This window comes from Lissotriton helveticus, chromosome 5_1, assembly GCF_964261635.1.
Source record: "Lissotriton helveticus chromosome 5_1, aLisHel1.1, whole genome shotgun sequence".
In the NCBI taxonomy this organism is placed as follows: Eukaryota; Metazoa; Chordata; class Amphibia; order Caudata; family Salamandridae; genus Lissotriton; species Lissotriton helveticus.
This window is the reverse complement of record NC_136065.1, coordinates 1,771,620,698-1,771,646,046: the sequence shown is the minus strand read 5'-3', so window position 1 is coordinate 1,771,646,046 and position 25,349 is coordinate 1,771,620,698. Positions and strand designations below refer to the sequence as shown.

General features: G+C 41.4%; 1 protein-coding gene across 3 annotated transcripts in view; it reads left to right on the top strand.

Moving 5' to 3' along the window:
• The window catches only part of MAPT (microtubule associated protein tau), a 1,132,093-nt gene that overhangs the window by 547,154 nt on the left and 559,590 nt on the right, over positions 1 to 25,349 (top strand). For all 3 annotated transcript variants that reach the window (XM_078645042.1, XM_078645040.1, XM_078645041.1), the window contains one exon: positions 4,235 to 4,429. In XM_078645042.1, coding sequence (XP_078501168.1) covers positions 4,235 to 4,429 — 195 coding nt within the window. The remainder of the gene's footprint in view (positions 1 to 4,234; positions 4,430 to 25,349) is intronic.

Sequence of the window (25,349 nt, the reverse complement as noted above, 5' to 3'; positions counted from 1 at the left end):
CCTTCCAGGGTCGCTAGGGAATGCCCTTTCAAAGAGATGGTCGGAGAGTTGTGCATATTCTTTTTCCTCCATTCCACTGATTCCCAGAGTCCTCATCAAGATGAAGACAGAGCACTGTTGTCTCCTGTTGATCACCCAGACAGCACTGGTTTTCCGGGCTTCTCTTCTTTTTAGAGACCAAGCCCATTATCCTCCTACCAACGCTGCCCATGCTGACTTGCAGCAATGGTCAAATATGTCACCTGCAGGCAGCATCTCTTCACCTGCACACATGGGTCCAGAGTTCTACGAATTTAGGAATGTAAGGCTCTCAGAAATGCAAGGAAATCCGCACTAAATCTAGAGCTGAAGGTACCAACAAGACTAACTGGTTGAAATAGAAGAGATTTGGTCCCAAGTGTCTCCAGAACGACTTACATCTGTTCAAAGCCTCTTCCAAGCAGATCTTGCATACCTTCTCTCTCTGGCCAAGTCAGGCGTAGTATACTCTTCAGTGAAGGTTCACCTTGCGGCAATCTCTAGGTACAGACGATCTCTAGAGACATCATCTCTATGCTGCTCAAGGCTTGTCAAGCTACTCATGAAAGGACTCTTCAGAATCTTCCCTCCGATACGGAGCCTTCCCTGGAATGACATCTTAATGTGGTCCTTTCACAGTAAATGAAGCAGCCTTTTGAGCCTATTCATCGGGCTGAATTAAAGTATATCATGTGGAAGGTTGCCCTTCTCATTTCTCTCACTTCTACCCGAAGGGTCAGTGAGATGCAGGCCTTTACCACTCAAGAACCCTTTCTTCGCTGAATTTGCACCCAAGGTTAGTCCCACAAGGATCTTTCCCAGTTTCATCTCAATGAACCTGTCAATCTTCAAACTTTTTTCCCGAACCTAGCCTCAAAACTGAACAGGCGCTACACAATTTGGATATTAAAAGAAACTTCAAATTCTACTTGCAAAGAACTAATAACATTCGCAAAACTGACCAGTTATTTGTATCTCGTGGTAAAGGTTGTCAAGGCTCGGCAGTGACAAAACAAACCATTGCCAAATGGATCTCAGCAACATTTCAATTTTGCCATACCAAAGCGGGAAACATCTAGATAAAAAAGCTATAGCCCACTCGATGCAAGCAGTGTAGACTTCTGCTGCTCTGTTTGCAGGCATTCTACTTGAGATGAAAAAGCACTCCCTTTCACGCAGCACTACTACCTGGACTCAACGCAGCGTACTTATGCAGCCTTTGGCTTAATAGTTTTAAATTATATGTATAACTGTTTAGCCATTGGCTAATTATTACTTGTTTTTAAAAATTAAACATTTTTACAGTTATCTACGTGTCTTCTCATTATGCATTTTTTCATATGTACATAATGTACATCTATCTGTACTGTCGATAATGCATTACTTGCGCATTGATATTAATGTTACCCACCATCTACTAAGGGTACTTATCTTTATCTTAATACTGCTTTCTATTCCGATTCAAGCATGTGAATCTATGAAGGATACCCCAATACTGAATAAAACAATAAGTTACTTACCTGTAACGGTGATTATCCAGTATTGGTACCTTTCGTATATTCACATGCGACCCACCCTCCTCCCCGGAGAGGCTCCCCTTATACCTGGGATATTGCACCCACTTGTGCCGGAAAATATATGGGATACAGCCTCTCTTGGGAGTGTTCTGGAGGGTGCTAGCAGCTGATAAGTTATTGTTCAAGTTTGGTCCTTTATTAAAAAGGACATATATAGGCTATTAAACAGAGGGCCTAAGGCCAGTCTGACCTATGATAAGTTTATTTTATTGCTGCTTGATTATGGTACAGTGGGACTCCCACTTCGATGACGGGGAATGATTCAAGCATGGGAATCCATGAAAGATACCAATACTGGATAACCGCAGTTACAGGTAAGTAACTTGTTTTCTTATTGGGCAAGAACACAATCCAAAACATTACCAGAATGGAATCATATGCATATCATAATAGTGGTACACAATGATCATTCAATTTTAGGGAAATCTGCTCTGCTTGTACCACAGCAATGTTTATGAATAAATAGATTAAACAAATTAGGATCCAAGCTGCATCCCTGCCAAACCTCTCTTAAAACATAAATCTTCAGTTAGTTGAGTTTTCGAGCAGTATTGTCATTATAAAAAACCTAATTGCTTCATTCAGTCCTCCTGCCTACATGTAAGATGTCAAAGTGTTGAACAGTTAGAAGCAAAAAACAAACTGAAAGGCTTATTTGAAATCTAGGACTGCTGAATATAGTTGCTATCTCTCAGGGGATCACCTTGATAGTCATAAGCACTGAATAGTCCCGCCCACGTGTGGGGATCCTGTAGCACTTTTTTATAATATGTCTTCTTGAGTGTTGATGTTTGCCTTTCTTCAGGAAGGCGTGTAGAAACACTTAAGACAAGAATATTGTGCTGCTTATAAGGAAGGCTATAATGGCCAATTTTAACAGATTGCATTTAAAAAAGGGTAATGAATCCCAACGTGTGTATGTATATCTATATATATCTATATCTATATATATATATATTTATATCTATCTATCTATCTATATATATATATATATATATATATATATATATAGATAGATATATATATATGGAAAAATTTGGTTCCAATCAACACGCTCACCAGCAGGTGCGGAATTGAGGCCGAACCAGTGGCTTTAGAACGTTGTTCAACAAGCAAGTACTCCGCACTCAGGAGTCTTAAGTTCAATTTAATTCTTTCTTATACAGAGCCAGTCTGCCTTCACCAACACGTTTCAGCCTCTCTGCCTTGCTCACGTGAGCAAGGCCGTGAGGGTGAAACTCTATGAAACTAGTTTTAAACTACTTAGGGTTTCCACGTTTAAATTTTGATGTCACCCTTACCAAAATGTAAAGTCGTTTTAATTGTACAATACACCTGCTACTGTTTACATCACCTTTTGTATCCTTCCAAACCCTGAGGAAGTTGCAGAATTAATTTCCATATGCAACGAAAACGTGTTGGCTGGTTTCTGTTTTGCTCTAATGAAAATGGAATAAAGACCGAATGACTTTCTATCAACATGGATTATTGACCATTGTTTTCAAATGTACTAGATCTGTAGTAATACTTTCACATTGTACAACTGTTTTACATGTGTGCCCACGTTCCTGATGAATTCTGTAGCTGTGTAGTTTTTTTCCCCATGCGTAACTGAGGGGTTATAGGGCGTATCCCCTTACCTGGTGGCACCATAATACTTTGTTCTTATATACACTCACGTTTACCAGCAGAGCGCCGTTTTTCCTGAGTTACTAAAAACTCTGACAATCAGAACTACTGATGGAAGTTATGCAGGCTTTTTTAATGGTTTTGCCTCGTATGAAGGCTCCAACTGGCAGATAATTTGAAGAACATGTGAAGATTTATAGTTTAAGTCACATATTTGCAAGTGGTTTACTTTATATGATATCTGCTTCTCCAGATTCGCATCTGTCCAAATGGTCTTAGGGAACTGTGTATATTGTAAATATATGTCTTTCCCATTTAATGTATTTTCAATAGGTGTGTGTATTTTGTAAGCATTTATCTATAGAGCTCCTTATTCAGTATTGCAGCTGGGGCAATTCTAAACATGATGGCCACCACAGTAGCAGCATAACAACCATACAACATAGTTGTTATCAATATCTATATATGTCCAGTTTGTTTCGGAGAGAACAAATGATGGGTTGGTGGAAAGTAAATCAGAAATAAAAATTAAGGTATTTTGTTAATCGTCCTATTGATAGAAAGACAGAAAATGGACATTAGAAGTACGAGTGCATGCTGTAGCAGGAGATCATTTGTTTTTACCGAACATGAGTTCCTCCATCACTTTCTTTGGTTGCTGTCACTGTTAGATATAAATACAAATGCCACGTCCTCCACTTCTGAAGGCATGGACTCCATGCTAACGCTAGACGTCAGCCTGCTGTGTTTTCAGGACCTCACAAAAAATGTTAGATAGTTTAGATGGATTTTATTTGTGAGCAAGCTATATAACATCGAATGGATTTATAGTTTTTTGCAATTTGTGAGAGCACAATACACGTTATTGCAGAGAATTAAGAGGCTAAAATTTGGAAATTGCACCTTTTAATCAAACTTCTTATTTAAGTTCTGTTCTCAACCATCCATTTGTTTGTTTTTGTTATGCTGATTTTGTGTTACATTTTTTAATTTTATGTTTGCATTTTAAGACATCTACTTCCTCTGCTAAAAACATGAAAAATAGATCTTCCGTAATCCCTAAACGACCCACTTCAGTTAGTACAACCCCTTTGAAAAAATCCTCCAGCCCTGCTGTATCTGCAATACCAACTGCAGCTCCTAAACGAGTCTCACCAGTGTCAGCCCGATCTGCCAGTATGGGAGCAAAAATGATGACATCAAAGGTAAGAAATTTCTAAAATTTGGCAATGAAAGACGCTTCTTATACATCTTATCAGTTTACCATTCTGACAAACCAATTGTTCAAGTGATTGGGTGCCCGTTTCTTTTCTCTTGTTTTCTCCTTGTTTGCCTAATATGAGAATGTGCCACAGTTCATGCTTTCTAGGCTTTCTAGTAAGAGCTCTAGTTTGATTGCCAAACTACTCGCAAACTCAAGTATTACTACTTCTGTATGTGAGACCACACTGATTACTTTATCAGATGAATAAAACAAAAGTTAGATCATAGAACCAAAAGCGTCTGTGATTTTAATATTTTCAATTTGGTGTTGTGTTTTCTAGAAAATACATTTTAAAAATAGGACGGGAATTTCAAAGCAAATGGCCCTACTGTGAAAATGTGTGGTTTGCAATTTATGAACCATAACTCCACAGACAACTGACTGAGGTTCTGCCACAGGGAAGAATATTATCCCACTTATATCATAGGTGGACAATGGCATGCCTTCCTTGGATCACCTGACTGAGATGGGGCTACTGGTGAACCGTTGCAAAACCTAACTGCACACTTTCCACAGCTGGCAAGTCTGTCAAGACACACCTGAAAAGCCTTAAGACTTGTTTCTTTGTGTAAGGTCTCTGGCTAGTCTGTGAGCCTTTTTAGGGAATCCCCCACTTTGAAAGTAAAGTTATATTGTGAAGACAGCCTTCTTAGTAACCATAACATTGGCCTAGGACACACTTGAGTTGCACGTTCGACATGCCACAGAACTATTTACGACATTCTGTAAAGTCATGGTGATTGTTACCCTCATGTCAAAGTACTGCCAGACTTCCAGCCTGTAATAGATTGTTATGTTTTTGTATCCTTGTGACTCCTTGGCTCAAAAAGTGTTACACAATCTGGACATCATGTACATTATTGAGCTTCTAGCTGGATTGAACCAGATATCTGCATTCTTCAGACCAGCTTTTTGTGATCCAAGCCAAGCAGCCGTTGAAGCCACTTCTTCCAAAGGAAAAATGGCTTGCACAGCCCAATGTAGCACTACATAAAAGCCCAACTTCCATCTGGTGTCAACTCACACTCCACCAGCGCTAAAGTGGTGTTGGTGGCATTCTCCAAGCATGTATTTGTCAGACATATGCTCGTGAGCTACAGGCTCATTGTCATCACTTTGTTCTTCCGGGAGCAATGCATGATTCAGCTAGAAAATTCTACACAACTTATGTGCCTAGGCCTAAGCTGCTCAATGATTCTTTCCTCCCTTCCCTTTTTCATGTTCAATTAAATCTACACATAGATAGGAAAGAGCCAGGAAGTAACAGTAGGATAGAGTTACCTTGAAAATGGCGTCTTCACTCTTAGAGCACCTTCTCTTTTCCTTTGTCAGCAACCTCCTGCCGATTTTCAGTCATCTGTCAGTAAACTGACACTGATTGGCTCTATATAAAATTAAGGGAACTGGTAGCAGCATATATCAGCAAATGAAGAAACATTTAGACTTGCAATCTGCTCTGGAGGTTCTGCCTTCTACAGGTTCTAAAAACACACTGCCTCCAAGTCAGCCTCTGAAATTCAGTGTCAAAAACCTCCTTGTTAGCAAAGTTGAGTATTATCTCATAATTCAAAACATCATCAACAAATCTGCAGTCGAGCCCAACATCATCTAAGGCCCCCCTCAATGACGACTTTCTCATCATCAAAGACCCCTTCTTGATGAGGCCCACAAACCAAGAAATATCTTCTAAGTTTCCTTATCAATAGGAACTGTGCTACTGAAGATCTTCCCAAATGACTTCGACATTGTAAATGGGTCTTTGATCATTTATGACCTCGGTGGTGCCAAAAACATCACATGTCCTCTACAATCAGAAATGTTGATCTCCAATAATGCTGTCACAGTTCACACAGCTACAGGCTAATATTTCCACTATTCATTTGGCCTGGGTGGAGTTTGGGGAGTTCCGCTACGTGGAACTCCTTGAAGAGACCCCAAAACACTACCTCGCTAAGCGGAGCTCCACGAGCGGCAGAGTGCGTTAAGTTGCGCCGTTCACACTGATTTTTAGAGCTAGGTGTTTGTCCTGCTCTGTAAAGTCAGCAAGAACCGGACCACGCACAGCACAAGAGGGCACTGCTTCTTTCAACCGCATGTTCTACTTGAGGGGCAGCTTCCTCAATGCGAACATAATGTTTCTCAATGCAAGAGGTAGCGACCATCCGTGACCCTGGCATTGAGAAATCTTGCCGGGAGGTGTCTGGAGTAAGATTTCCCACACTTGCGGTCGCCAACTTAACATTGACGGGAACAGGCAGAGAAAAAACTACACTCCGGAGTGGGTAAAACTCTTCAGACTGCGCAAGCGGAGCAGAATTTCATGCCCGGGCCTACTATTAATGTGGTCATACCAGTTTCCTTCAAGACTAATGCACAGTCCTCAGCTCAAATTGCAGAGGATGCTCCCTTCTTATAGGAGATGCATGTTTTATAGATGGTTACTAGTGAGGATGAGGGAGAGCATAAAAATAATATAGATGAATAGGGTTCTATATGTTAACTACTGAAAATTAAGTTCACCCCAGAAGGCAGAGAAAGTGACCCTTGTAAGAAGGACTCCTTTTACAGCACGCATCCTCACTATTTTAGACCATTCTACTAGTTACTTCATGAGGTTCTTCACTAGAGATATTAGCTTTAGCAATAAATTGCACGATAATGATGGGGCCAACAAATCTTAGAAATGGGTAATACTATACAAAATACTCATTCTTAAAGAAGAGGCATGGCAGATGGCAACTTTCGTAGACCTTTTAAAACAAAACAGTTTAAAAATTGTCACTGTACAAGATATATTCCACCTTCCGGTAGACTATTCATTTCTACCGACCTTTAAGATGCATACTTTCTCATCTTCTTTATCCAAATCATTCATATCCTATGTTTTTTAAACATTCATCACTAATCAGCACAAATGTTTTTCCTCGGCCTAAAATCAGTGTCAACATCCTTATAAAATTGCATAGAGCAATTGCTGCCCAAATAAGACATTGCGGCATACCTGCATGTCAGTACTTGGACGATTGAATGCATAAAGCAATTATTTATTTGCTGTTTTATGAAGGGCGAACAACACCCAAGTGGGTATCAGTCTGCTTTCCCTCTACTTAAAGCAGTTGAAATAGGAACAGTTCCCTGATACATATGCTCATTCTGTTACAGGGAATCAATGTCTCAATTACGTGTTGTAGTTGATATTAGTCCTGAAAAGTGAAAAGTTGTTTCTAAAAGTTCCACGGGGTTGTACATTCAGATTTTTGCTTTTTGGTGGACAAGGAGATTAGAGGACCTTCATTTAATATGGCCACCACGTTCTTGGGTGATTCACATGCCGACAGACTGCCTTCAGCAGAAAGATAGGAGAGGTTTAGTCCTTGCAGCCGGCCGCCACTGAGCACAAAATAGTTGCTTACTGTGGAGTGCTACTGCACTATTTATGGCATGTTCCATTGCCATGTTTCTTCACTCCCTCTGTTATCAGCATGATATAGACTACCGGAATATCAACAACAAAAGTACTGTGAAGGTCTAAGTATAGGTCTACTATACGTAACTCCACATATATATACCAAGATGCTGTATGTATCCACACAGTGAATGGAGTTAACCATAGTAAATCAGTAGTTACCTACATATGCTTACCTTCAAAATATTTTTTTTATATACTTGCAACAGTATTTTTGTGGCATGATATTTTTGTGACTGATATTCTTACATACAATTCAGAATGAGTGCAATATTGATAAAACCATAGCAGGTACCTGTGGGGATAGGTGGTGTGTCCAGAGATCTGATCTGCCCTTTGCTAGACATGGTTTAGGCGTCCGTCCTTGAGGGGTCTTTGGCATAGCCACCAAAGCTTTCTGACCATTATTGTTTTTAGGTGCTTGGAGGTGTCATGAATTCAGATGTATCTGTTTTGTAGGGACACCACAACGTCTGTAGTACTTTCCAACTTGCCCTACCAGAATCCGCTTCCCAAAAGGAAGTCACTGTTGGTATGGTGGAGTCCCAGTGGGAAATGGGATTTGGAAGAGAAAAAAGACAGCTGGTTCAGATGTATGCCTCACTGGAGGTGTCTCTCTTCAGTAAAAATCTAAAATAAAAAGACAGTATTTTACTAAAGTATATGGCCATTACTCGGAAAATTCTCTCACTTGTAACTATACCTGTGGATTTACATCTATTTTCTCAGCTATCTCTTCTCTATTGTATTCATCAAATATGGCAATAATTAAACATACCCTTGCAATGTGTGAACATACTTGAAAACGCTCCAATCGTCAATAAGTTCACCTGCAAGTCCAGACAGTCTTTCTCCATGTCAAGATTTATGGCCTTTGGAACTTCATAAAACTAAACTCCAAACTAAAAAATTTTAACAAAACAAATATGCACTTCCTTAAATAAAGCTTTAGAAGAGTTAGGAATGTTTAATCCAGATTATTTCAGTTTAGGACAGTTTAGTTCAAAAACGTTATATTTTAAACAAGGGCTGCATGAAAATCTTGGGTTTAAGTATCTTGGTCCAAATGATGAAGTTTTACACATTTAACTCAGTGCCAAAAAGGATTCAAAACAATCCTACCATGCTTCTTGTCTCTGGGTCAAGGTTACAAACCAAGATAACATGAAGTATATCTTCTACTTGCAGGATACAAACAGAGACAGCAGTACAAGGAAAGAGAGTCATTGGTTTGGGAAACAAGCAGCTGCCGAATTTTTCTCTTAATATAACTTTCAAACTCACTACTTCCTCCAACATCTTGTGCGACAAATCTGATTTCCTGAAAAACTTGTCTGTGTCTTCTCCCACCATTGCATCAACTTTTGGGCGCCATGTTGGAAGTATTCTCTTGACCCATGTTATTAAAAAAAATCAACTTTAATTTTGTGAAATGCCACAACAACTCAGTTATCTTTACATAGACAACTTATTAATGACTGATGCAACTTTTTCCTGTGTCAGCCACAAGAAACAAATTTGCATCTTTGTTCACAATACTGACAGCTATTGGTAGGGTATGCCTATAGTATTATATTTTGCTCTATTCCTTCCTGGCCAAGAAGAGCTTCATTATAGGCATTTTCAAGAGTTACTTGGCTACTATCGTGCAAATGCTTTAACAGGTCTCTTTTTAGGTCGGGCGTTAGCTAAGACCTTTTGATTTTACAAAAATTATATGTATAATACCCTTACTTAAAAGGGCTTTCACCCACCTCTCTTCATCCATTGGTCTGTTGTGTCATTTGCATTCACCTTCTGCCCTCTAAAGCATACAGCATGGGACAATGGGTCAGGCCACTTCAGCCACGGGTTAACTACTCTTTTGGTGACCACAATTTGCTCTTTCACAACAAGCTCAGACCTACACAAGGTAGTTCCCTTCAATGCCAGTGTTTTTATTTTTACTTTATAATTATTTTTAGTTTTGTCTTTGTGTTAAGAGCCCAAGGTAAAAGTAGGATCTCCTTTCCATCCATCTATCCTACCTTTTTTTACATCTATCCTTTTTTCTTTCTTTCCTTATTTCATTCCATCTTTAATCCTTCTTTGCTTCCACCTTTCATACTGTCTTCTTTGTTTCGTTCTTCCTTGCTTCCTTCCCTTCTTTCTTGTTTTCTTTTCCTCTTTCCTTCCTTCTTTCCTTTTTTCTTTTTTTCTTTCTTTCTCCTTCCTTTTTTCTTTTGTTAAGTCTTTGTTTGCTTCCATTTTCCTTCTTTATTTCCTTCTTACTTTCCTCCTTACGTTTCCTCCCCTTACTGCATTCTTGCCTTCCTGCCTTCTTTCTTTCTATATTTTCTTTCTTTCCTTTCGTTTTTCTTTCTTTCTTTCTTTCCTTTTTCTTTTCTTCATTCTTTTTTAGGTCGAGCATTCGAGACCTCTTGAAAATACTTGAGTATATACTTATTATAAACTTATATGTGTATGTACTATGTGGGCTCTGGAGATCTTCCGCTTAGGGACTTTCTTTTCTATTCAACTGCCTCTATTTAACGTTCTTGATAGAAAACGACCAGCAGAGGTCAGTGAAATACCAGAATCACTAAAGCATTCTCTAGATTCCAGTCCATAGAAATTGTCTTCCACGAGCATCCGTAGAGAATATTTTTTTCAAATCTTCTATTTTCAGTGATATGACCGCCGAAGGCCCTGATTTTATATTAAAAACAGAGCTTTGCAATATACCATTTCCCGCTGAAATGCAATATTTCTCTCCATGTGCTCCCATACCTGGCGTGTGCTTGTTTATTTTCTTCTTTCTGTCCTTTCGTTCATTTGCTCTTGCTTTCTTTCTTTGTTTCTTAGTTTATTTATTGATGAGTGTGACCTGCGTTTTTAATTTTGGTGAAATCACAGTTTCACATCTTTTTTTTTTTTTATTCCTCATTTTGCGCATGAATGTATAAGGAGTACAGAGGGGAACTTTTAGACTTCCACTTTTGTTCCTTCACTCTTGTTCTTTACTTTGCCGTCTACGTAGAGTATCCCTTTGGTGGATCTGTCTTGTTTAGTCCTCTTATATCCTTTACCATATTCAATAATTCATAGCGAAGGGTGAAAGCTAGCCATCTTGACCACTCGGCAGGAATTATTCCCGTCTGAATTATTGTCACCGCATTAATCATCGGACATGTTGGAATGTTGTCAAATTTACCTTACATGTTACTAGTGCAGTGATTTTCCCAAATTTCCCAAAAGTTAAATTTTTTAGAGGGTTTTCCCTTCCTGTCTAGTTTATGAGTCGTTATTATGAAGTTTAGCCAGTCCTCATGAAGAGGTGGTATTGGTTTAACCCAATTCAGGCATATCTCTCTTCTAGCAAGAGGTATCAATATAAATAATACATTTTCTTGTTTTCTGGTTAACCTCTCATTACTTACATTAAACTCGGTATATATCCCAAAAATAATTAATGTTGTACTTATTTTTAGGTTTGTTCCCAATATCCGACATAGCGTGTTACCTACTTCCTGCCAGAAGAGTTCCAATCGCGGACATCTTTGAAACATGTGTATATCGTCTGCTTTTTCAAGCCCACACTAAGGGCAGGATTTTATATTTGCTCCTTTGAATTTTGAGAGTTTTTTGGGAGTCCAGTATGCCCTATGCAGTGTAAACAAATGATTTCTCTTTAGACATGCTGGTTTAATGATAGTCCAACATTTTTCACATGATTTCTGCCATAAACTTTGAAGTTCCGGATCTGTGATATCGTTACTCCAGATTGATTCCGATATCGAATCATTATCATCTCCTGTACTAATCAGAGCCCAGTACCATTTTGAGATTTCCTTCTTTAATGGGGAATTTTTGGTAATCTCTTTCTCTATTTCTATGTTTCCTGTTCTTTTCTCCGACAGAGAACCTGCCCAGCTTGTGAGTTGATAATATTTAAATTTTGACAGTGTGCCGTTAGTAATTTCTGTAAGATGTTCCCAGGGCACTATTGAGTTTTCTGTCATCAGTTGGCCCCATTTGTCACAGTTTCACATCTTACAGAAAGTAGCACTTCTGGCTTTCTTCTTTCCTCCTTGTCCTTTGAAGGCAGAAGAGAAGTTGCACATGTTAGACCCAACAATACATAGCAGCTTTTATAGGGAAAGGATCAATGAGCAGAGGATGGATGCACACGTTTTTTTCATAATCTTATCTTCAAAAAAAGAAAAGCCTGAACAGAAACAAACTATTTCCATATGTGTAGTTCTGCACACATGCATTAGGCTCTGTTACGCATTGGCAAAGAACGAGACATCTGAAGGTATTTATTCAGCAACGCACAAAGCAACCATTTCTGCACTTTTGAGGGCTGTGCCAGTTTTGGATATCTGCCAACTGGCCACTTGGGCATCTATGTATTCTTACTGTCATGGATGTGTGGTGGGAGGCACACATAGTTCAGTAGACCAATCCTCTTATAGCTGTTATTTTTATAGCATAACTCTGCCCTCATGCCCAGCGCCTGTTATATCACTGCTTTCAGTCTTTCTTAGATGAGAAACGTCTTTCTGATTAAAGCTTCATCTTTCTGCAGATTCCTCGTGCCTCCCCCCTCTATCCCATTTTTGAAGAGGAGCTTTATGTTTTTTCACTATTAATTTCTTTAACGTTATTTCTATTTGCTACTGCCATCTGTTGTTGTTAGGAAGTCTGTGAAGCTGAGAAATATAGGCAGACCTGATATCACTGGCTTAGGCTTCTCCTATATAGAGTTCCTGCTTTAACCTTTGGTGAAGACGTTGGTAATTACAAACCTCCCTAGTGCCATGTATGGTTACAGATCTAGTCTAATGCATCGGAATATTTGTAAGATAAAGATTCTGTGTACATCATAAAGGTTATTACCAAAAGAAGGAACATTAGAACATTACCCTTATCGATTGACCCATATCTGTCTATTTCAGTAACATAGCATCTGTGCACCAGAAATATGTCAGCGGTTTTGTAGTTCCCTGCTCATGGGGTTTCTCTTCCAGGTTAGCAACAAAGTGATAGCCTTATTGTGGTGCCATCGTTGTGCTAAAATGCCTTAGAAAAGACAATAAAGGAAGACTTTTAGAGTTTTAAGGGGAATTCGAACCATTTAATCTTGAATGAAAAGCTACTTTATATTGATATTTGCTTATTGTTCCTAGACATTAGTGCAAGTATTGGAATTTCTCCATATCTAGATGGCATTGTGGGGATGATTCAAAATACGGAGGCGTACACTTACAACTAAACAATGATCTTTGACTGTTATCCTTTAAATACGGGTAGTAAAACTCACTGATTCGACAGGGAAATACGATAATTTTCTTAATCCCATGGTGGTCTCCTTTTTCCCCCAAACAGCACGTGTGGAATTGCTGCCATGGTGTAAATAGTGTGGTAATACTGAAGCTAGACCTAATGTTAAATATTTTTTTAAAAATTCTTCTCATAAAAATATGTTCTATGTGTACACTTCTCCTCCTCCATGCTTTTTTAAATATATTGGTGGTCTATGTCTTACCCTTACTGCAGTAGCACTCATGTCTAAATTTTCTCCGCACATGTTTATGCAGTAAGTGCATAAATTGTTGGGAGGGCTAGTCATGCCTAAATTTTCTCCGCACATGTTTATGCAGTAAGTGCATAAATTGTTGGGAGGGCTAGTCATGCACAACTACAAAAACAGTGTTTTGTATTCAAGATAGTCACATGGGAACTGCCAACCCTATGGGAGGCGATTAGCCCATTATTAAAGAAAGCGCAATTTTTAAACAACAGGTGTAAAGAAAACAACCTTTACTGCCAGAGGTACAGGACCCATGAAACAGGAAGCTTGCACTCTTTTGTGTGTTGTCGTTCCCCAGCAAAATAACACGCAGTCGTTGATTCTGTGTCAGACTGCGACAAACCTGTTTATGTTTGGGGGATTTATTGAGTGCTCATTTACCAATAGGTCTCTTAGCGCTGTCGGAGATAGGAGAGCCATCCTGAGGAACTCTAACAGTAGGCTTGGGTGAACAGCCAAGTTTTCAGTTTATTCCTAAAGCTGATGTACTCCGATGTTAGTCTGATGTCAATCGGCAGAGAGTTCGAGTATTGGGCCAAGTGCAGAAAAGCATGAGCCCATTATCTTGCGCTTAAATCTGGGAATAGTCAGCATATTCATTGAGGCTGATCTGAGGTTCCGTTTGGGCAAGTGCCTTGAGATCTTTGCGGATATGAATTTGGGGCTCATGTCGTGTAGTGCAATGAAGATCATGCAGCCTGTATTGAACATGGAACGCTGAGTCACAGGAAGCCAGTGAAACTGCTTCATAAGTGGCTTGGTGTGATAGTGTCTCGGTTGCTGAAAGACTAGCCTAGCCGCTTGATTTTGAATCAGCTGCAACCTATGGGTTTGATTGGCAGGGAGGCCTAAATAGATAGCGTTGGCGTAATCCATCCTCAACATAATCAAGGCCAGCACGATTACTATGCTTGCCTCCCTAGTGAAAAAATTCTTGATATTCTTAAAGGTCCTTAGATAGCAGACGCAAGATAAAGTAACCTGGTTGATCTGTTCATGCATGGATTGGTTGGCATTGATTTTAATGCCCAGACTTTTGACCACGTTTTTAGGGATAGGTGGAGTACCCAATGTAGCTGGCCAATATGCTGTGGTCCACTGATCGAGTCTGTTATTGGAAATAACTATCTCAGTTTTATCAGAGTTTAATTTAAGATAGATGTGACTCATCCATTCTTTAATGAAGAGCATGGTGTGTTGGAAGAAATCCTTGGATTCCTCCGTCTCGTCAATCGGGAAAATCAGCTGCATATCATCTGCATAGTTATATACCTTCACTCCTCTGCTTTGGAGGGAGTGGATATGGGGCAGATATAGATATTGAACATATGAGGGAAGAGGGATGAACCCTGAGGTACACCACAGGTGATATTGAGCCTGGCTGAGTTGAAGGGTGCCAGCCTAACAGACTGGGTGCGTAACGCTAAGAATACAATCAGGCCATACCTCTCAGGCCCGCCGCTGCCATTCTGTCTGCTAATATGGTGTGATCCACGGTATCGAACGCAGCGAACAAGTCGAGCAGTACCAAAGCCTGTGTGCACCCCCTGTCTGCTCCCTCCTTCAGATCATCCACTACGCTTAAGATGACTGATTCAGTAGAGTGTGATGGTCTGAAGCCTGCCTGGTGGGAGTTCAGGAAATTAGTTTCTTCGATGAATGCACAAAGAAGTTTTGCTACGTGTACTTCCAGCACTTTTTCCGGATATGGAAGGAGCGATTTGGGTCTGTAATTACTCAGTAGGTTGGGGTCTACTCCAGCTTTCTTTTGACGTGGAACCAGCACTGCCTCTTTGAAAGCACGTGGGACCACCCCTTGCACCAGAGAGAGGTGGAGGAGTGAGAGAAAGGTGTTCGGGAATTGTGCCAGAAGGTCTTTTTGTATCTTAGCGTTACAAGGGCCGCTGGGGGAGCCAGATTGTATCTTGTTTCTTAATTCTGCGAGCTGATCTAAGCTAATGTTTTGAAAGTTAGACATAGTTGCGGGATTTGTAAATTGCTTATATGATTTCCAATCTTGAGAGATAATTTTCTGAATAACCTAATTTTATCAACAAAGAAAGCATTCAGATCATCACATAGGGCTTGGTAAGGAGTAATGGCCAATGAGACACTGTCGGGACTAGAAAGTTCTCTGACTATCTTGAAGATGTCTTTGGATTTATTTTCAGAGCTAAGAACCCTGTTCGTGTAGAAGGCTTTTTTTTGCCTCCACGATGGCAACTTTGTAATCAGTTAGTGCTTTTTCATACCTTGTCCTTTCCGCAGGGGAATAACTTCTCCGACATTTCTGGATCGCCTGTTTTTTTTTAGTTTTACTAATTTTAGCTCTGTCATAAAAAGATTTGGAGGCTTCGTGCTGCCTTAAACCCCTATCTTTCCTTTGTAGTGGGGCGTGAATCTCACTTGCACTTAGTTGCCAGTTGCAGATGGCTGTCTCCCACTCGTTAACGGTATTCGTTCTAGGGGGAAGTGTAGATGTTGGTATTAAGGAACTCTGGTAATGGGCCGTGGTCCAAATTTCTAGTCAGTATTTTCATGCCAACCAAAGATTTAACTAGGGATAGACCATTTATGCAAAGTGTATAAGGTGGTGGTCTGACCACGCGCATGGCTTAACAGTTAAGTTGTGGACCAAGAAATTGGAGGACCAAAGTTGATCTAATGCATGCCCTTTAATATGTGTGGGTTCCGTTATATGTCCTTCTAAATTCAAGTTAATTAGTAGGTCTGTGAGCTCCTTAGTACCCTGGCTCCCCCTCCCTCCGTGGACCAACAATTCAGGTCTCCAATTAACACAATTGTAGCATAGTCTATGGTTAATGGGATCAAGTAGTTAGCCAATTCAGTAATAAATTCTCCTATTGCAGTGGAGGGGTCTATAGATCAGTATGCACACCAATGTGGATTTTGGGGAAATTAATTTTAATATAAGGCTATCCACTAAAGCCGCCTCTAAAGAGGCACTGAAAGTAACAGAGAGCTTTTTTTGATGACTTCTGCAACTCCACCTCCTCTTTTCCCAGGGGGTCTGTTGGCCTGCATCAAATGATAAATGCTTGGTAGTGCAGCTAGTATGTCAGGCGTAAATTCCAAGGTTAGCGAAGTTTTTGTGATTAATAGCAAATCTGGGGCTTCAGTATCTAAGAGGTTAAACATTTCTAACTGGTCCTTGACCATGGAGCGTGTTGCCAAGAACAATGCAGCTGTGCTGTAAAAATCAGGCTTAGGCTGCTCTCTGTGTTTTGTTGAACACACACTTCAACGCTCCTTTTCACACGCAACAGTCAAAATTAGGCCTTCAGGTTTTTTTCTTCATTAGAACACTATTAATACATCGACCTGGAGCCACTTTACTGTATACATTTTTGGATCAAATATAAAATATCCAAAATATGCAAACAATATTGTATCCAAAATGTTTGAAAATACTCCTATCCTCAACTGACTGAGCTGTTTTATCAGAAGCAGTCTGGTAACTGAGGCTTCAGTCCTGTAGCATGGAGTACATGTGTAAAGGTCAACAGAAAAAAGAGGCGAGACAGTGGAACCCTATAGAACACAGCACCTGACCCACTAATTTAATATGTCTATCTGTTGGGGATACCCAGATATCTGTGTGCACACTGTCAACACACCCACTGCCACAATGCGATCCAATACAGGAACGTCACAATTAAAACAAAAGCAAAGGTGCACCACAAAACAAGAAAAAGTATTAAATCTGTGTCCAAAGTATGTTCTTCAAAAGTTTTTATTTATATATACAGAGTTAAAACAATGATCTTGATGACTTTGAGCAGCCGACGCGTTTCGTCCATACACATGCACTTCTTCAGGGCTGTCAATTTAACAAACATGCACATATAAATATACAGAACAAGGACATTTGACAGACAATACCAATACAGACACTCTAAAAGACATTCATGAGAAACACACTATGTACAATCATCTACTTAAAGAGAATATATGTACAACAGTCAAACATCTATTGCAAAAATATCTATATAACATAACTCCTTGACTTATTTTAGCCAGAGTTTTTCCAGAGTTGAAAGTTGGAGAAGAAGTTAAAAAAGCAACCTCCTCTGTCTGAAAAGTAGAATATATTAGAGTAGAGGACAAGGGGAAGAAAAGAAAGGAAAGGATGCGAAAGTATTTTATTCAAAGAAAAAGTATCAAGAAAAGGGCTATCAAGAAAATTGAAATAAAGGTTATGAATTGACACTTAGAAAAGGGTCCTTAAGAAATAAGAATAAGAAAGAGCTACATACATAGCATGCACCCGAGACGTTTTGCAAAAGGTGCCATTAGCCCAAAGACAGAACCCAAGGAGTCTAACATATCTGAAAAACACAATTCAAAATCTAACGAACTCACCATGAATGAAAGATAAGCTGTAAGAAGTGGTAATCAAGCCAACGGTTGATGTGGTATTTATTTATTTTTCACATTTGTTAAGCGCTCTGTTACCGAAACGGTGTCCTGGCGCTGTATATTGAGGGTCCACCCTCAATATACCGGAGGGCCAGTTATTCATTGTGGGTTCTTTATATTTCTAATTGTCTTTTTCAGATATCTTAGACCCCTTGGGTTCTGTCTTTGGGATACAGAGAAGGCTTTGGATAGCCTGGAATGGTCGTATCTCTTTAGGGTTCTGACAGCATTTGTCCTGGGGGTACGCTTCGTGGAATGGACGGCGATCTTGTATAGAAATTCTACTGCCAGGGTACGGACGGGAGGGCTGATCTCGGAGGTCTTCGTGGTTGACAGGGGTAGGAGACAGGGCTTTCCTCTGTAACCCCTGTTGTTCGCGCTGGCGATGGAACCTTTGGCTGTGCAAACCAGGTCAGGCTGCTATTATCAGGGGCTGGAGGTGGAGGGACAATTACAGCACATAGCGTTATGTGCGGATGACCTACTGTTCCTGGCCACCTCAAGGGAGGTCCTACGCGGAGCCAAGAAATTGCTGGATGTCCTGGGGAGAGTTGCGGGGCTCAGAGTGAACTGGGCCAAATCGTGTCTTTTTCCTGCATGCTCGGAAAGAGATGGATCAATGGAAGCAGAAGGAGTGCCTTGGGAAACCCGATGCTTGCCCTATTTCGGCACTCGGATATATCATGACCCTATAGATCTTTTAGAGGTGAACATAGGACGCGCAATGCATAGTACCAAAATCAACTTTGAGTTCTGGGGGACCCTTCCTCTATCTGTAGCGGGCAGAGTGGCATTAGTGAAAATGGTCATGTTACCCAGGCTTCTCTAATTTTTCGGAAAGCTCCCAATTTAGATCCCACCTAAGATTGCTCAACTCACTACAATGCTCACGGAGTTCTTATGGCGGACCGGGAGGAGGAGAGTGTCTCTCACCACTATGATGAGTCCCATGGCGGAGGGAGGTCTCGCAGTGCCGGATTTTAAGGCCTATTATCATGCAGTGCAAATACAGTGGTTCACGAAATGGATGGTAGGAAGGCTCTGAGATATAGAGGACCTTGGTGGCCCTGACCCAAGCCTGCGACTTCTATCCCGGGTACTACTGCGCCTGGCCATGAGGGAGGAGGTGGTCGCCCCAGACCTTCAAACGGTTCGCCAGTGTGGGAACCGCTTAACTAGGCGAACACAGGTACGGACCCCATATGCGCCTTAGATCCCATTGGTTGTTTGCAAGGCACTACCACATGGAGTGGATTGGAGTAGGTTGCGATTATGGAGCGAGGCTGGGATCTCAACTGTGGGGTATTTATTTGAAGACAATAATTTGATCCCTTTCAATGATCTTCTGGAGCGCCACGACCTCCCGAGAGGTAATATCCTTCTCCATGCCGCTCTGATGGCAGCTATCCGAAAACATTGTCGGAAGGGGATGGTGGAACCCCAGATCTCCCTGGCCTGTCAATATGTAGTGATGGCGGCTGGTACTTTCAAAGCGGTTACCTGCCTCTACAGGCGTATCACACAGGGAATGTGTCGGCCCCTAACAGCACTACGTCTCAAATGGGAAGAAGACCTGGGTGAGGTAATTAATGAGAAACCCTGGGGAGAACTTGTAGAAAGGGCCTGGAAGTGCTCTAGCAATGCGTGCTTCCAATTGATTCACTTCTATGTTCTGCACAGGGCGTACCTAACCCCGGGCACGACTAATGAATACTTTGGAGCCTGGACTGTGTGCCCGAGATGTAACTTAGAGGAGGCGGGATTTCTCCACATGTTCTGGGATTGTCTTCTTCTGGGAGAGTTCTGGAGAAGAGTGACAACTGGGTGGGCTGCCATGACAGAGAGGGAGATAGCGTTTACACCAGGCTGTTGTTTGCTACACTGGTTTCCTCACAATGCCAGGAATAAAGTCACTAGTAAGTTCATAGATCTGAGGTTGGTGTTGGCCAAAAGGGAACTCACTAGTCATTGGAAAGCAAAAAACGGCTCAAGTGTGTCACACTGGACAAGGGCGTTAGTGAAGTGGGCGGATTGCGAGGAGACATTCCGGATGCAGATGGCCCGCCGCACTGGGAACGAATTAACGCTGGAGATGGTAAGGGCATGGGTGGCTGTGGTGGACCTGTTGAAACACCCAACTGACAACGCTGCTGACAACCCTGAGGGGATGGACCCTCGAGCAGGAGAATGATCCCAGGATTACCCTGTTGCCCTGCAGGAGCCCACTTACTGGGGAAGACCGACACAGTAAACATCCCGTCTAACTGCGCCACTAACCTGTGATCAAGAGCCTAGCAACCGAGATGTATTACTGGACCGACCAATACCCAAGTACAGATGCTTTGATTAGTCAGCGACATGCCTGGGTAGCGGGGTGGGAGGGAGGTTAGAAGGTGTTGGGGGGCGGGAGGGGGGTTGTTCGGTGCTAATTTGCATGGGGACACCAGGTGGGATTAAAGGCAGTTAGAGTGTACTGACAAACACTGCAGAATACAGACGTGAGGGCAGGCAATGGGCTTGGATGTACATTCCCTTATTTCCCTGATGAGTGGACTGAAAATAGATGCTGAAGGATTATTATGCACTTATTGTGTTCCACTGTGTTGAACTTTGTGATGGACACCAGGTATTTCCATAACGCCCCACGGGCTGTATATTATGTCTTATTGCGAATGAATACAATTTGTTTACAAGAACAATGAACATTGTTGGCATAAGAAAAGCATGATTCAGTGTTGTATACAGTTGTGCAATCTCGTCACACAGCAAATTCTTGTTTGAAATACCACATGTGAAAGGTGAGAAAGGAGTTCAGCTAATGGGCAATTCATTCTTGGCCTCTCAGCTGTGACAGTAAACTAATGTTGGTACCACATTTGATATCAGCTACTCACACACAACACTGTGGTATCTCACAGGGATCCTTCATATCCCCTATATTATTCAACATCAATCTAACCCCTGTAATAAACCTGATTAAATAATTCAACCTCACCAGTTACAGCTATGTAGATGACACCCAAATCATTCTTAAAAATGGAAGTCTTGGAAGACTTCTACAATTTAAAATTTGATGACTGCTTTTGGGCCATTAACACATGGATGATGAATAACCATCTAAAGTTATATACCGCAAAGACCGAGCTTATGACCTGCGGACAATGATATCAAGAGAAGTTGGTAACCATAGATTCAGACCTATATTTGATACCAAGTATTGACAACTTAAAAATGATTGCTTTTTTCACAATGAAAACACCATGTGGTATCCTCCCAAACCTTGGATACAAACAGAAAGTGCAAGCCATCCTCACACTTCTAATCTCCATGCTTGTCTATGCCAACAGCCAATAATTTGGCACACCTGCATTCATCATATGCAAAATACAACTCATCCAAAATATTGCTGCAAGAATTCCCTGACTTCACCTACGAGAACACACCACTTGAGTCTTGCAATCACTCCACTGGCTACCCATAGCAAGAAGGGTAATGTTTAAGGCACTTTTCATTGTTCAAAGAGCCTCAAAGGAAAGCACCACTATACATACAGACTTAATTCAAGCAATACAAACAAATCAGGACATTGTGCTCCAGGCGTGCACCACTAATCATCATACTACCATACCATAATAAATCCATAGACGCACTGCTTTCTCAGTTAAAGCCGCCAAGCTCTGGAACACACTACCAACCAGAATTCAGAGCATCAAGGAGCATATACACTTCAGAAGGCAGTTGAAAACATGGCTATTCCCAAGACAACACCACCACCACAAATCCCAGCAACAGAACCTGAAAATACAGTTGCGCCCTCAAACTCAATCTTTAGGTTACAATCCACTGATTTGAAAAAAACAACCAGCAAACTACTTTTGATAAGCAGGTAAGTTAAAGAGAGCTGACCTTTGCTTCGCTGAGGATTTACATAGTTATGTAAGATCATACACAACATTTTTGGCCCACGCTAATACTAATACCGTAACAATCAGCAGTCGTCAGCCAACTGCAACTTATACATCTTACATTCAACTAAGGCATATATACTACAACGTTTGTCCATCGCCAGTACTGTGCTGGCAATAAACCAGGAATCACTAAATGAACAGGCATGGAATAACTGAGGAGATCTATCTCCCCCCAACAATGCCAGCTCTGGCCCAGAACCATACACTAGGGGACAGATTTTCTAAGATCAGTAATCCGTCACTTTTGTGGTGCAGCCCCGACACAAAATCATTTTTGGTATTTACTAAGCCATACAAAGCCACTTTGTGTGGCTTTGCATGATTTAGTAAATATAAAGTAATGCTAGGTCTTGCATTGGGAAGGAGTTCCATGGGTGGAGCATAGGTATTCCCATCCATTCACCGATGGATTTTGGCACCTTCACAGATTTACTAAAGATAGTAAACTGCGTCAAAATAATACACTTTCCCCTGTGAGGTGTAACAAGGAGAAATATTTTCATTTCTCTTTTTTAATTCCTCTTTCTATATGTGCTGTGTTTTGCAGCACACATAGAAAGAGGAATATGCCTTTAAGGATAGTTTTTTTGCAGGAAGGTGTCCCTTCCTGCACAAAAAAATCCTACCTGTAACACAGGCACTTTTGTACCATGGCGCAAGGGAACTTGCGTTGGCGCTAGGCAGCACACAGTGTGCCAGTGCTAGGGAACTGCAGGAATGCACCATATTATTGTAATAATAATATGGCACATTCCTGCTGTCTGCCTTTCACGTAACACAGCACGACAAGTTGCCTTGCTACTTTCTGTTTGAGAAATGTAAGTAAATCTGCCCCAAATTTTCTGATTGGACAACCCAGTGAAGTAACAAGCAGGCTTTAATCATAAGAAATACCATAAAGGGACACGCATAGCTGTTCAATGCTACCAGCGTACTGCAAAAACATAAATTGTGCATCTCTGTCTCACCTCATCATCCACCATGCTGCTATGAGCTGCATCGCATAACACGATAACCTCACCATGGTGATCATCACGCACAACATTGAAATACTTCCCACACAGGAACACAAAACAAAGAAAACATCCTCCCAACCTAACCCCACCCTATATGGACTTTCTTACTGCTCATTTAGGTAAGCGCTTCAGTTCCAAACATAAGGGCAGTAAGCATATACAAGTGTGCAATTAATCCACTGGAATATGTAGCATTCTTGTATCACCAAAATGTATTTTGATCCTTTAGAATCGTTGTTTCCGGCCCACTAGAGAATTATAAAACAAAAAGCGCTTCATTTGTGCTTACATAACTGCTGGGATATGTTGAAATTTGTGTGTAGTTCATATGCAGGTATTTACATTTTTGGTGGATTAAAAACAAATTGGCATCCTACAGTCTTTCTTTTCGCACTTCTTTCATGTAAGGCTACTGAAATTATGCGATTCTGTGGCTGTGGCGCTTTCCCCATAATTATGAATCTGCCACATAGTCCGTGATCTGCTGCATAATCTGCAGATTTTTTTTTTAAACAAATTTTATTGTTTCAATAGTTGTACAAAGATGGGCAAGATGGAGCTTCATCATATGAACAATATTGCACAGTGAGATACTTTGAATAGCAGCATCAATTTTGTCCCATTTATTCAAAAACATAGCAACTTTAGCCTGTTGTGCCACGTTAACATTACAGTTACTTGTGAGTTCATCCCCTAGCCATCTTTCTGGGTCTATCTCTAGGCTGTACCCTGGTAAAGTCTACCACCACCCTTTCACCCTTACATTCCGAACATCCAGTATCAAAGGGGAAAGGGGCTCCAGATAAAGACCTCGGTAATCCGCCCATCTCTTCCATATTTTGGGGTGATTTTGCAGACAACCTCTTGCTTTAAATATGGGAATCTCCAGTCCCATGCAGAAGTCCAATCCATCAGGGGAGGGAGATACCCCCCTCCAGGCCTTGGCTATGTCTCGCTTTGCCAATATGAAAGCTAGAAACAGTAGGTGGCACTTGTATCTATTAGCCCCAATTCCCACCATAATATGTAGCAGGGCTAATCTTGGGGACATGGGAACATCCCACTCTAGCACCTCGGATAAACATGCCATTTCCCCCTTACAGAATTTGTGAAGTGCAGTACAGTGCCAGGTAGTATGCAGAAATGTGCCTTCGCAATCGCCACAGGGCAAACACAGTGGGGATGTCACAAATCACACCCACCACAGTTTATGGCGTGTAAATTATACTCAGTAAAGATATTTAAATTGTATGAGCCCTAGGCATGATGCAGTGGCTGTGCCTCATGGCGACGTCAGCGCTTCAGTCCAGGCGTCGCTGTCTATTGGGCCTATATCTGCCTGACAGGCCTCTCGAAGTGTATTTAGTATAGTGGGACTGTTGATGATAAGTGATCTGTAGATCTTTGTGATCTTGTGTTCCCCCAGATCACCCATAAAAACGTTTGCCTCTATTGGGTTGAATTCCAGCAGCTCCTCCAGGTGTTCTATGTATGAGGACAGTGCATTATGAAGTTGAAGGTATTTATAAAACTGGGTAGGAGGCATGCCAAATTTTCTCTGAAGCTCTTGAAAGGACTTCAGTGTCTGACCTCAGAGAACCGCTCCCAGTTTGGAGACACAAATATCTTCCCACCCCCTGAACCCAGGTGGTTTGGATAATTGGGGTAGCAGGCCGTTATGCCATAAGGGAGTCTCTCTGGTCAACCTACCCCACCACCCCATTCAGCGTAGGGATTGCTTCCAGATCTCGAATACCACTCTTGATGGAGGCAACGTCTGGAGTTCCGGTTTTGTGTAAAGATATGTGTGGAGGAACGTATTACCCATTAGCCAGCGCTCTAACGCGTACGTGGGCCCTGTCTATCCCCATACCACCATTCGTTAAGTACTAGTAAGTGGAACGCAGCATGGTATGCCTGGATATCTGGTGTAGCTATTCCTCCGCAGTATGTGGACTGGAAGTAGGTTCTCAAGGCCACCGGGGCGGTACCACCCTCCCCACCATTGCCCCCGCCGCGAGAAATTGACCCAGTGTTGCATTTAGCTGTCATAAGCATGTGGTTTGTTGTTGAAGGGGTGATTCTGCAGTTGGTAGAGAAGGCGGGATAGGGAAATCATCTTGAAGATAGCAGACCTGCCTGTTAGAGACAAAGGCAGATGGGACCAGTATTGTGTCTCTTCTTTAACTTGTTTCCACAAAGATTGGGAGGCTGCTAAGTGCACTGCCAGGTACTTAAATCCCACTGTAACCACTGTCACGTCCCTAGACCTCAATCCCACTTTACTCCCACCACACAATGGCCACAGGATCGATTTACCGGGTGTTCATGTACAGACCCGAGGTTTTTCCAAAGATTTGCATTATTCCAGTAGTCTGGGACCCGTCCTGTTTGGG